This window comes from Oncorhynchus clarkii, chromosome 28 (assembly GCF_045791955.1).
Source record: "Oncorhynchus clarkii lewisi isolate Uvic-CL-2024 chromosome 28, UVic_Ocla_1.0, whole genome shotgun sequence".
NCBI classification, from domain to species: Eukaryota; Metazoa; Chordata; class Actinopteri; order Salmoniformes; family Salmonidae; genus Oncorhynchus; species Oncorhynchus clarkii.
The window spans coordinates 31,083-43,828 of NC_092174.1; the positions used below are offsets into that span (position 1 = coordinate 31,083).

A 12,746-nucleotide genomic window follows, 5' to 3' on the forward strand; every position below is an offset into this window, starting at 1 on the left:
ATTTAGGGCGGAGAATTTTGATCCATGTTTCATCACCTCATACGATTGAGGGACTTTTATTAACCTGTGCCGCAGTGCACTAGGATATGGCCCGCGATAGGAACAGCGGTGAGTGAGGAGCGCCTCTTCGAATCGAACAGTAATCTGAGCCACTTAGGCAAAATTATGCTTCCTTCATAAAAATACATATTTTTTCCATAAAATACTTCTTCACATTTTCAAACTTGTTTTCATTAAGGCAGATAAACCCTTTTTTATCAACAGCATTACTTTTTGCATTTGAAATAGAACGCAGTCAATGCTAACCCGCTTTACCAGCAGATGCCCGGACATTAATTGAACTCCTCAATGTTGACGTGAGGACTACGCCGTGTCCAATCAGAAAGAAGGCGTGAGTATACAGGCGTCTCATTGGGCTAAAGTTTCGCTTCCAGTTTATCTCTAGCTAGTATAAATAATAATAACACCGTTAAGATTTAGGTGGAGAAAGGCTAGACGAAAAATACGGATATCCAATATATAATACGTGCCTCACTATTTTCATAAATATTCCATTAGTCTAGAATTTGATATTTCTGCACAAAGTAGCAGTGTGATCCCTGAAGATAAAGAATGTCAGTCGACAGTGTGTTTCGGACGCGTTCTCTCGGCGTTGCTTCCGTGGGGCTTCCTGATCAATATGCCGACGGAAAAGCAGCAAAGGTGTGGCAGCTGTACATCGGAGACACGCGGAGTAGAACGGAAGAATACAAAAGCTGGGTGGTGTCCCTGCTAAAACAGCACGGTGTGCAAAGGATACTGGATGTTGCCTGCGGCACAGGGTAGGCATGTCGCCGATACAGCTAGTATTTCTGAACTGTACGTTTTTCCGTACACAACAGTGTACGTATTGGTTCGTATTGCTTGTAGCACCGTCTCTTTAGTGTAGCGTTTGGCTAGGCCTTGATTGCAGTTGCTGAAATATTCCATTAGTTACCAACTGCTTTTTATGCAATGTACGCTTCCACAAAATAAACGTCGTGTGTATTGGCTAGATAGGACAGCCTTCAACGAATGAAAAGCACATTTTATTCTGCGGAAATGTAGGCATATTTAAGGAAATCTGCTCAGCGTTGAGAACTGCAATTTACGAATTTCACCCAAATGAACCTTTCCCACATTTACTCAACACTGGATTTGTTTTGGATATGGATTAGCTCAAAATACTGCGAATGGAACCCAATGTGGCATAAATGTATTTCCCTAGATATTACCAACAAATGCTCAGTTGCAAACTGCTGCCATTGGGTCACTTCAGAAATCAGGGTATACATGTTTACATACCTTGATACCTACTAGTGCTCACTATCATAACCCTATCAGCAGTTTTGGGATTACACCTTGAAGGCATAAAGCGTACATCTTGATTTATTATAGTAAATTGGTGTATTGTTTTCTTACACAATATGGACCAACTTGTTACCTGTGAAGAGATGTTTGTTTTCATTATGGGTCCCTATTCAGGGCATAGTATACAGAATTATAGGCACTACCTGCACGTTTAAGTTATGAAACATAACTGTTAAAAAGACTAAAGGATGTTCTCCGAAATAACCAAAAAGCAACAGCAGGTTGCCGTCCACTGCAGTTACTTTACTTTTAGCAGCTCCTTTTAGCTGTACCGCTTCAATGCTTGTGAAACGTTTTGCCACATACCAAATGTTCACTCATGGGGTAGAATGTGGAGCTGTTTTCAGATTGGTTGGGCAGATGGTGTGACTCACACCCATGAAAAAAAGTACAAGTTGCAGGTTGGAATAGCCTGTCCAGCACATCAAGTTGGAAAAGTCCAAGGAATAGCCCATCTAAACCTTATGTAAGGGTGTGTACTGGGAAAAAGTGACTCAGTGCTTTGCACCAATATTGGTCTGATAGTGGTGTGTTTTGACTGGTTTTCCTCCACACGGATAGTGTGTATCTGTTTTTGGAGGTCAAATCATCTAGGAAGCTGCTAGTCATCAACATGTTTTTCCAAACATTGTAAACTTCTTTCATCCAGCATTCGGTTATGTCGCCATTGTTGGAGAGACCATAGATTATTGGAAACAAAGGCATATTTCATTGGCAAAGACGTGATCGTCAATGCAAAAGCCTACATAAGTGTCAGGGTTGTGTATATTGTATCCATGATTTAGTAAGTAGATGAATTGGAAAAGATTGTCTGAACTTAGCCAGTCAATGTGTTAACCTAATCATTGTATCATTGCTACACTTGATATCCGGTTGGTTTGTACAGTAGTCACTATCTGGTGTACTCTTCTACTGAGCTAATTTGAGTTATGGCCCTAACACGTGTCCTAATTCACATAGCGAACCGTGTGGTAGTTGTAGAATTATCCTAATTTCCAAGGAGAAATCCATGGTCATATGAACATACTGGCAGAGTAGTGCAGTAGACCTTTTGAGTTTGGCAAGTGTGCCCTGGTGTCTCCCAAAGTAAACATGGCTGGTGGAACTGGATTATTTAGGAGTGTCCGTGCTATATCCTATTTGGGTCTTTTGGAATGTTCTGCCATAGCAAACCATCTAGTTGTTTTGTCATTTGATCTACTTATATACTCTTGCTCTCTGAGTACTAAATCCCTCTTCTCAACCAATGATACAGTGAGTGTGACTAATTTAACTGCCAATGCTGTTTCGATTTGTGTCGCAATAGTCTACAATGGAAATAATTGGCACACAGACTGCCAGCTCAGCAAAAGCTTGAGCACAGGTCCACCCCATTCACAAATGTTTCTATAGTGTGTTCGCTGTCCACTAAAATGTATGAGCATTGGCTTTAACAAACCTGTTGCAGGTGTCACTGTACATATTGGTAATCATTTGTAAGGTGTTTGTTATCCATTTTTCATCAACCAGACTGTTTGCCTTTAACCTTAGCAACACACTGAATTGAGTGACACACCCAACAAAAGCAGTGATAGTTTAGCTTAGGACCATTTAGGGACTGCGTAGCTGACGCTAGCTTAGTTTAGCACAAAGCTAGGCAACTTCATATAGGCCTGTGTGGTTTTGTTACTGCCATGTTACTGAATGTTTATCGTTATGTGTTTCTACAACAATTTCCACACCTGAACTTCTCCTTGAAGGTTAGATAAGAAAATAATTTGTTTAAAACCCAACACCAATGGTTTTGATTTATTGCAGCGTGGACTCCATCATGTTGGTTGAGGAGGGATTTAAGATGACGAGCGTGGACGCCAGCGACAAAATGCTCAAGTACGCGCTGAAGGAAAGGTGGGAGAGAAGAAAAGAGCGTGCCTTTGACCAGTGGGGTGAGTAGTGATGGTGTGTCTCTCAGATTCAAATCTGCTTCTCCTGTGCGCAACAATGCTTTGTTAGTAGGCATGCAAATTTTGGTCAATTTTGCTGCCGCCTGACTGACTTCATTTAACCGGTCAACAACAGTAACATGTTTTCCAAACAGTAAAATGACGTGACCAACAGAAAATACTATTAGAGATCTGTATATAATGATGAGATGCTTAAGTTTCCGCCTTAACAATGGGAGTCGGCCCAAGGTGGGAGGGTTGGCGACAAGCTTAGGCCCAAAATAATATGGGTTTGTTTTGGACAGATTTTGGCGAGAGTGAAACTTCTCGCTTTGCCTCTTCCTTTCTGATACTAAGTATGCATACAAGGACTGGGCATTTTTCATTAAGAGCTTAATGGAAACATGCAACAATAGTAAGCCTATCGTCTTACTGTTCAAAAGGCTATAGCTTATTATTGAACATGCAAGTCCTGTAATGAAGCAGCTAATAAAACTGCATTTTCAAACATTTGCCAAACGGCAATCTGTGTAGAACACCGTCGTTCTTAACCTAATACGAGCAGTTGTGACCAAGATTAAAATCTCAGTTAAACTGAGAAAGAGGGGGAATCTAAAAGCAAGAACTATAATGCGTTGTCGTTATGACTAGGATTGTGCCTTTGGCTTCTGGACAACGAAATAAAATGTATATGTAGAACAGGTGAGAAATGCTGTTAATGGCACGAGGAAGTCTTATAAAATAATTGCATCCACATTTCTACGGGTGGATTTTCGCAAGGTAAGACATGCCTCATCATTTGAAGTAAAGTAAAACATTCAGGTTTCAAACAATTCTACTACTTCCAAGATCACATTGCAAGGTGGTGGGTGACACTTTGATAGTCAACGGTAGGCAGGCTTATAGCCTATATACCTGAATGGTGAATTCAGAGTTCAGAAATTAAAATGTCTCCTTCTTAATCGTGGTTGCAAGTTAACACGTGATTGTGCTTAGAATCGTATATAGCCTCTTTATTGTTATTTTATTGTGTTAATTTATAGTTTTAAAGCAGTGCAGTTCAAGAAAGAGTTGAGTTCTTTCACGGTAAGGTGAAAGACACCTGTTGTATTCAGTGCATGTGACATAAAGTTTAATTTGAGAATTGTTATTTGTTGTGCAATAACTAGGCTTACAAAAACAGGTTTCACTCCAGTAGCCTACAGACCTTTTGAGGAGCTACTCTTGTGCTGTCTGACAGGTGGTAGGCTCTGTATGCTGTGGGTGTGTGATGATAATATGCATGATGACTATTGAAAACTGCAGCGTGTGTATTTAACTCCACACAATTATGCAAATGACCCTATAGACCAATAAGTATGACTGGTAAAATGTATTTTTGGCCGTTAACTGATTAACGGTTAGCCGTTAACATCTCTATTTGTTAGACTGCTGAGCTAAAGCTTTCTTAATTGGTATTAAACTAGGAGGGAAGATGTCAAAGAAAATACTCTAGACCTAAATATAATTTCTTAATTTTGTTCCTCTTTTTCCTTACCCTCCTCCAGTGATTGAAGAGGCCAACTGGCTGACGCTTACAGAAGATGTGCAGAAGCCAGGGAATGGGTTTGATGCAGTCATCTGCCTGGGAAACTCCTTCGCTCACTTGCCAGACTTCAAAGGTGAGTGAGGGGCAGGCAGCCAGTATTGTCATTACCTAACTGATTTTGGACTCACAAGTAACTTATTTGTGCACTCTTTGAAGTTCTTGGTACTTTATTATTGTGCCTTCTCTGTGTTGGGCTGGAACGAAAGCCTGCACGTTGTGTAGCTTTGCAGGACCGGGATGATATCTGACCTTGCAAGTAATAATTGATAGTTCCGTTATAACAGTATAAGTGCTAGTAACAGTATACAAGTAATGCACTCCCCACACATACGAGATGCAGAGATAGTCATCTCATTTAAATAAAAAAAAACACCTCTTCAAGAAAGCCTATGGTCCATGTTTGACTCTGTCTACCCTTCCTTCAGTGCCTTAAGTTTCTTATGTTCCCCCCAAACCCTTACCCTAAACCAGGTCCGTTTCCTATTCCCAAACCTACTGCCTAAACCTTACCATAATCCGGGTTTGTATCCTGTACCCAACCCCTCCCTATTTTTCTGTCCTGTATTGTCTTTCCCTTTGATTTTAAATTGTACTTTTGATAATGGCGTGATTACGGGCTCCTAACCAACAGTGCTATTTTTTGTATTTTATTTTTTTCACACTGTCACTCATTTTGTACATAATGTTTCTGCTAACGTCCTATGACCGAAAAGAGCTTCTGGACATCAGAACAGTCATTACTCACCTCAAACTGGACAAAGACTTTTTCTTAAATGAGTCTGACGCAAAGGATAACCTGCTTTGGCAAGACTAGGCCCAGATACCTTTCATCCGAGTGAAGAAAAGACAGAGAAAGGGGGAGGATGGTCGGATGCTTTCACCGGCGAGTAGGTAAACCACGGATGTCTAATATTAAAGAAGTCTCGAGGCATTGCTCGTCTTGGTAGACCACACTATCTACCAAGAGTTCTCATCTATATTATTCGTAGCCATTTACTTACTGCCACAAACAGATGCTGGCACTCTTGAGCTGTATAAGGCCATGAGCAAACAAACATCTATTTTACCTAATTTCTACCAGCATGTCACGTATGTAACTAGAAGAAAAAGACTCTAGACTGCCTTTACTCCACACAGAGATGCATACAAAGCGCTCCCTCGCCCTCCATTTGGCAAATCTGACCATAATTCTATCCTCCTGATTCCTGCTTTACTTTTTGCTTGTAAGCAGGAAGTACCAGTGACTCGCTCAATACGGAAGTGGTCAGATGACGCGGATGCTACGCTACAGGACTGTTTGCTAGCGCAGGCTGGCTTCATCAATAAGTGCATCGACGACGTCGTCCCCACAGTGACTGTACATACATATCCCAACCAGAAGCCATGGATTACAGGCAACATCCGCACCGTGCTAAAGGATAGAGCTGCCTCTTTCAAGGAGCGGGACGCTATTCTGGATGCTTATAAGAAATCCCGCTCTGCTCTCAGACCAACCATCAAACAGGCAAAGCATCAGTACAGGTCTAAGATTGAATACTACTACACCGGCTCGACTGATGTGGCAGGGCTTGCAAACTATTACGGACTACAAAGACAAACCCAGTGACGCAAGCCTACCAGACAAGCTAAATGCCTTCTAATACTCGCTTCGAGGCAAGAAACACTGAAGTATGAATGAGCTCACCAGCTGTTCCCGGACGACTGTGATCACGCTCTCCGTAGCCAATGTGAGCAAGACCTTTAAACAGGTCAACATTCACAAGGCCGCGTGGCCAGATGCATTACTAGGACTTATTCTCAAAGCATGCGTGAACCAGCTGACATTTTCAACCTCTCCTTGACTGAGTCTGTAATACCTACATGTTTCGAACAAACCACCATAGTCCCTGTGCCCAAGAAAGCGAAGAAAACCTGCCTAAATTATTACCGCCCGTAAACAGTCCTTAAGCAAATTCCCCCCACTTATGGAAAAAGTCTGTCAGCGCCCAACGTCTTGTTGATCATAGCAACAGCTTCCTTATTTTTACGTGATTAGTTAGCAGTACCACCTTGCTATCAACACTTTGTTTATGCCCCTATATTGGCCACTGAAGGGTTAGTTGTCTTCTGTACTATTTTACACCAATATACTGTAGTCATAATAAAATGTAATGAGTTCTCTTACATGCTAGTGTTTGCATCCATGCCTCGGTATTATGCTGTATGCATGTCCTTATCCATACTGTTTTGTGTGTGTGTGTGTGTGTGTGTGTGTGTGTGTGTGTGTGTGTGTGTGTGCCTGTCATTTTTCAGAGTGATCTTACTCAGGACATCACCACCTCTGTGCTGTGGGTCGACAACAAGCCTCACATGATCACCCTGGACTACACCGTACAGGTGCCAGAGGGCCCACAGAGTTCCCCCGAACTTAGGTACAACTACTTATATCATTAAGATGTATTCATAATGCATTGTGAAACTTGTCATGAGCACATTAAGATGCGGTCAAATATATTGACAACCTTACACCTTTGCAATGGAGCGCAATGTTCTGTTTTCTCTTTTCAAAACATGTTGAATGGCTATTTTTACCCAGTAGGCACTTGTAACATACCACATGTGAGAAATCACCCAGTAAACGAGATTACTTGCCTCCAACCAAATTCATAATTTAGTCCAGTATTATTTTACATTGAAGTTTAAAATCTTAATTTCATTTTATATTTGTTAATTTTGTTCTTGTTGGCTAGGAGAGTAAGTGTGATTCCCCCATTTTATGCCTCGTGTCTGTGTTCCTGCAGCAAATTCCGCCTGTCCTATTACCCTCACCGTATTGACAACTTCAAAGAGATCCTGACGGGAGCCTTCCACGGGAAGTGTGAGCACAGTGTCTACGGCGACTTCAAGACCTACACCCCCGGCCAGAGCCAGGCCCCCTGCTACTTCATCCACGTGGTCAAAAAGGCCGCTTAGGGACCCCACAACTTTCCCACGATTTTGTATCTCAACCCTCATTATTTCTCCCTACACTTTCTGTCATGTCTCTTCTGCTGACCCTTCTGTTCAAACCGCCTCTTCTCCCTTTCTGAACCAAAACAAGCCTGAGCCCAAATGCCCATATTCATGCTGTTCGATCCCTTGGTCTTTCAACTCTCAGGCGAGACGAGACACTCAACAGCCATCTTGAGTGATGTGGTAGTATTTTGTCAGCCGGTGATTGTCGAGCAAATAACTGCCGGTCTCACCGTAATTTACAATTAATTAACATAAACACGTTTAGCATCTCCTGGCTTCCACACATAGCCTACAAGCCACTGATGCAGACCTTTTGGAACATCTACATTTAATCACAACTCTAATAAATACATTTAATATAGCCTACACCATCACAATAAATCCATTATTTATTTTAGACCAGTCTAAAGAAACATGAAGAAAATGTAGTCTTTTTCAGAAGAACAGAATAGCATACTCTGAGTTGTCCTTGTTAGACTCTGATCTGGCTATGCCAAATGGCTGTGGGCTACACTAGTTCATTTAGCAGATAAGTTTCTTAGAATTCTGTGGCATTATTTTATAGTGTGAAGAATACATTTGAACGTGGCTGAATAAAATAAAGTATATTTTCTCTAAACCGTTACCGAGAGTGTGCACACGCAGCTATTCTGTGTTGAGCGGTTAACAAAGAAACAGGTCCTCCTAAATGCTTAATTTAGTTAGTTATGCAACTTTATTTGTGATATGTTTAGATTTTAGGCTGCATGAAGAGACTAATGAATTCTTTAAAGTCTCATGAAATCAAAGAGCTTTGCTTTGTTTCTTATGCAGGCTGCACACACTTCATCAGTCTCTTATTCATAATTTGACAAGCACTTGATAATATTCTCACCAGGCCTCGAATTTCCTAATGGCATCCCCCTTGTGTGGCCGTAATGCCATTTAAAACAAATCATGCCAATGTGGCCGTTGTGTCCTGAATATAATTATAATTCACCTGGCAGTCGTGCTCTGACGCACCTCTTACTCACATGGCTCTCTGATATCTCTATTATTAGCCAATGCCCATTATGTGATCGGGTCCTTCTCACATGCATCTCAGCCCCAAAGTAGGCTACAAGTGAAGACGGACACATCAGAGGCGCATATTGAAGATGTTAAAAATGTCTATATTTTACTTTTTGGCAGCCAACAAGATGAGTAGGCCTAACGAACAGCAAAAGCAGTAGCCTAAGTAGATCTCCTATAGGACAAAAGTTGATCTATTCTATTGGTGAACTTGTACTTCTGTGCGATAAATATTTTTTTTTATTTGACCTTTATTTAACTAGGCAAGTCAGTTAAGAACAAATTCTTATTTTCAATGACGGCCTAGGAACAGTGGGTTAACTGGGGGCAGAACGACAACCTTGACAGCTCGGGGGTTTGAACTTGCAACCTTCCGGTTACTAGTCCAACGCTCTAACCACTAGGCTACCCTGCCACCCCAAACATACTCTGGGACAGTTGTGGGATGTGATAGATCACAAATTAATACAACCACTCGCATCAAAAAACCTTTAAAAGCAATGAGGCTGACGCAACAGATCTGAACGTTAATCTTAAAATCTTGTTAGGCTACTTCACATTTGTAAGTGCAGCAATTCTCACACTGCAGTAGGCTATAGGTGTGAATGTTCCAAAATGCAATACATAAGCAGGAAAACACTTCTCAAATGTGACCGCAAATGTGATTCCTGCATGTAATGCAATATATAAAGGTGTATTTTTATGGTGAAAATGATCTTCACCAAACTCACGTGTTGCCTATGTATGCCAGTTTAGGCTCCACACTGGTTGTAAAGCAGATTTAATGTGCTACATTTTAAGATGTTATTTGGCCACTTTAGTTATGATACAAACCTTTTTGATTAGGTTTGTATCATGAAGTAATAAAAAAAAAAAGGATGTGCTCTTTCTTGCCTTACTGCACACATTCACAAGTGATAGGCTAATATTTTCACCCATCAGACTGTTCTTAATTTAATCCTGTCTTTACATATACTAAATAATGTGTGTGAAATTAGTTTTGATTTAGAATGTACCATTTTCGAACACATTTGCATTGATGTCAGAGTGATTTAGAGGGACAATAGAGTGCTTATTACCAGGCAGTTAGCAAGTTTAGTAGGCTACTAACGATCAGCAGCACTCTGAGTTTGGAGAAGCCTAGTTACCATAACTAAAGGGTCACATGGAATTTGACTGCGGTCAGACTCGTGACCGCAGGTGTTGCGGTAATACGGTCACCCGTAACAGCCCTACTTGGGAGCTAATGCTCAAAAGGCATGAGCCTTCGGTTTATAGCGAATGCATCTGGGTCCCATTGTTAAAGTTGCACTCGTTGTCCCATGTAAGTCCCTGATTGCAAAAGCTTAGAGCATCTCTGTCACACTTTTCTCCCCTAATGATTACAACGATCCTCCTTTCAAGTTCTGTATTCAGACTTCAGTCATTTTGCATTGCACCACACACTCTGAGGTCAGAAGACCGTTGCATGAGTGAAGGCATGGTGGACATTTTGTTAGGTTTTGCAATGCTGTGCTCACCTGAAATCGACTTTTCATTTTCTGCGGGACGATAAACCTAGTGAAGTAACAAGTCTCTACTGGAACTGAATTAACAATAGCTTTTTTTCACCGATTTTGTTTTCATCTGAGTTATTTGCATATGTTTGGAAATCCCACTTTGTCCACAAATTCCTCGTCGAAATTAGACTGTTTTTCCCACCTCTGATTTTTGCCCCAGGAATTTGGAGTGTACTGTGAAAAGGTTCAACCCAGGTTCAATCAAAAAATGCCTCTCTTTGTGTCTCAGATATTAATTTTAAAACTTTAATCGGCTTGTTGGTCAGCCAAAAACAGTTTGTACTTTTGGTGGGGTATTTTGAGGAATGCGCTTAGACTCCTACACAAGGAAAGTGTTGTAGACACAGCACTGTGAGCTGATAAACCAAAATAAGGATCTCTGTCCCCCTCTGCTGGTTGAGTATAATACAAAGAATGAATGAAGTTCCTCTTTAAAATGTTCCAATGGGCATTGAAGATGTACAGTACTAAAAACAGTATAACTATCGGCCAATTACTTTAACTTTTGTATAGACTTATTTTGATCCAAGTATTATTCCACGTTAGTCGCCTTTGCAAAATCAAGGGATTATTCAAATGGTATGATAGACTGATTTGGCCATAGGCAAGGTACTGAAATGTTTTTTTTCCACTGACAAATCTTTGAGCTTGCTCTACTCGCAAAGAAGTGCTTTACTTGATGAATATATTTTCATGATCCAAAGATTTGATTGTTCTAATGACAGCACACTTGCTTAATTTTTATTAATATTTCACTCTCAATTCTGAATATGGTTCATCTTAACTTTCCTCAAAGAAGATTAGACATTATTCATAAAAATTGGTCATAACAAACCAAAATGGGACATTTCAAATGTCATGCATCACAACTGCCGTTTTTTATTTTATTTTTTTTAGCTTGTGAATAAAATAAAAGTGTAATTGTAAATATGTAACATCATTATGTTGAATATTAAACAACATTTTATTGAGTTGTCCAAACCTTTTGGCCAAATTTGAATTGTTCTGAATTTGGAAGCATTTTGTCATTTTTAAGACAGTGATTTAACAATTCAGTTTGTAAAATTTGTACGTTTTGGTAGTGATAATTATTATTATTTTTAAATAATGAGCTGCAGGACAACAATGGAACATTATATTTGGTTATGGTATTGGTAAATTCTGAAATGTTTTGTCGCCTAATCACAACCTCATGGTTATCCTGCCGATTTTAAACGATCTAAAAGGCAATGGCTAAAGCATTAGTGAGATGCTTTTTATTGAAAATTCCACATCAGAAGGCAAGGTGAAGCAAAGAGCACATGGGGTTGATTTGAGTTTAGTTGTTGAGTTTAAATGCTGAGAAGTTAGTAAGGTTTAAGTGGTTAGAATTAATATATTTTTAGCCTTTGATTGTATTTGTGACTGTATAAATACAAATTATCTGCAAGGAAAGATATTTTATTCTTTAAACAGTCTTACTCTGTCAAGCCTTAGTACAACAAAAATGTTTAATGTTTTTTCCTTATGTGATTATTGGAATCGTTTTATTGGACTGGAATACAGAAGCTTTTAAAGAATGAAGTGTCCTTATATATTTATTGTGTGTGTGTAAAAGTGCTTGAATAATTGATGTCAGTTTATCATTGATACAAAAATCGCAAAGTGGACCGATTATGGTTAAAGTCCTGGGCCTGATTTCCCACATTATGGTTTTTTAATGCAATGCTAACATAATTGATATAACATGATGATTTGACATTCAGAATATAAATGCCCTCTTTAAGCCTAGCACTATTCTGTTTAGTTGTACCCTGGCCAATCATAACCCAAAAATTGCATTTAATACTCCTTTGTTTATGTTCATGGACTGTCAGTCCTGGCCTCCATAGCAGTCTATGAATTTTGACAGAGGCTATGACGATGTAGCTTATTCTGTTACGAACTAGCATGGCCGCTATTGGGCTGAATTGTGGCTTCTACACAGATAGTGACTATCTGTTTTAGTGCAACAATTGTTATTTTATTGTCTGATGTCAACAATTTCATTTTTATAAAAAATGTTTTTTTTTAAATCAACATTTTAATAGGTTCTGGGGAAACGTGGCTTTGGTCCTCCAGTCTCTCAAGCATATCCCACTGGGAACAGTATGTAATTTCAACATGGACAATTGAGTAATATTTTATTTGAGACATTGATCAATGAGATTACAACATATTCACCCACTCAAAAAGGCAGGCAAATGTGTCATCACTATGCTTTCA

General features: G+C 39.8%; 1 protein-coding gene across 1 annotated transcript; it reads left to right on the forward strand.

Annotated features, from left to right (window-relative positions):
• Positions 1–391: 391 nt before the first annotated feature.
• LOC139387533 (glycine N-methyltransferase-like) lies at positions 392–12,061 on the forward strand. Its single transcript, XM_071133828.1, has 5 exons — positions 392–821; positions 3,187–3,314; positions 4,859–4,972; positions 7,166–7,310; positions 7,680–12,061. The coding sequence occupies exons 1-5, from the start codon at positions 613–615 to the stop codon at positions 7,849–7,851; spliced, it is 768 nt and encodes a 255-aa protein (XP_070989929.1). The 5' UTR covers positions 392–612; the 3' UTR covers positions 7,852–12,061.
• Positions 12,062–12,746: the final 685 nt, after the last annotated feature.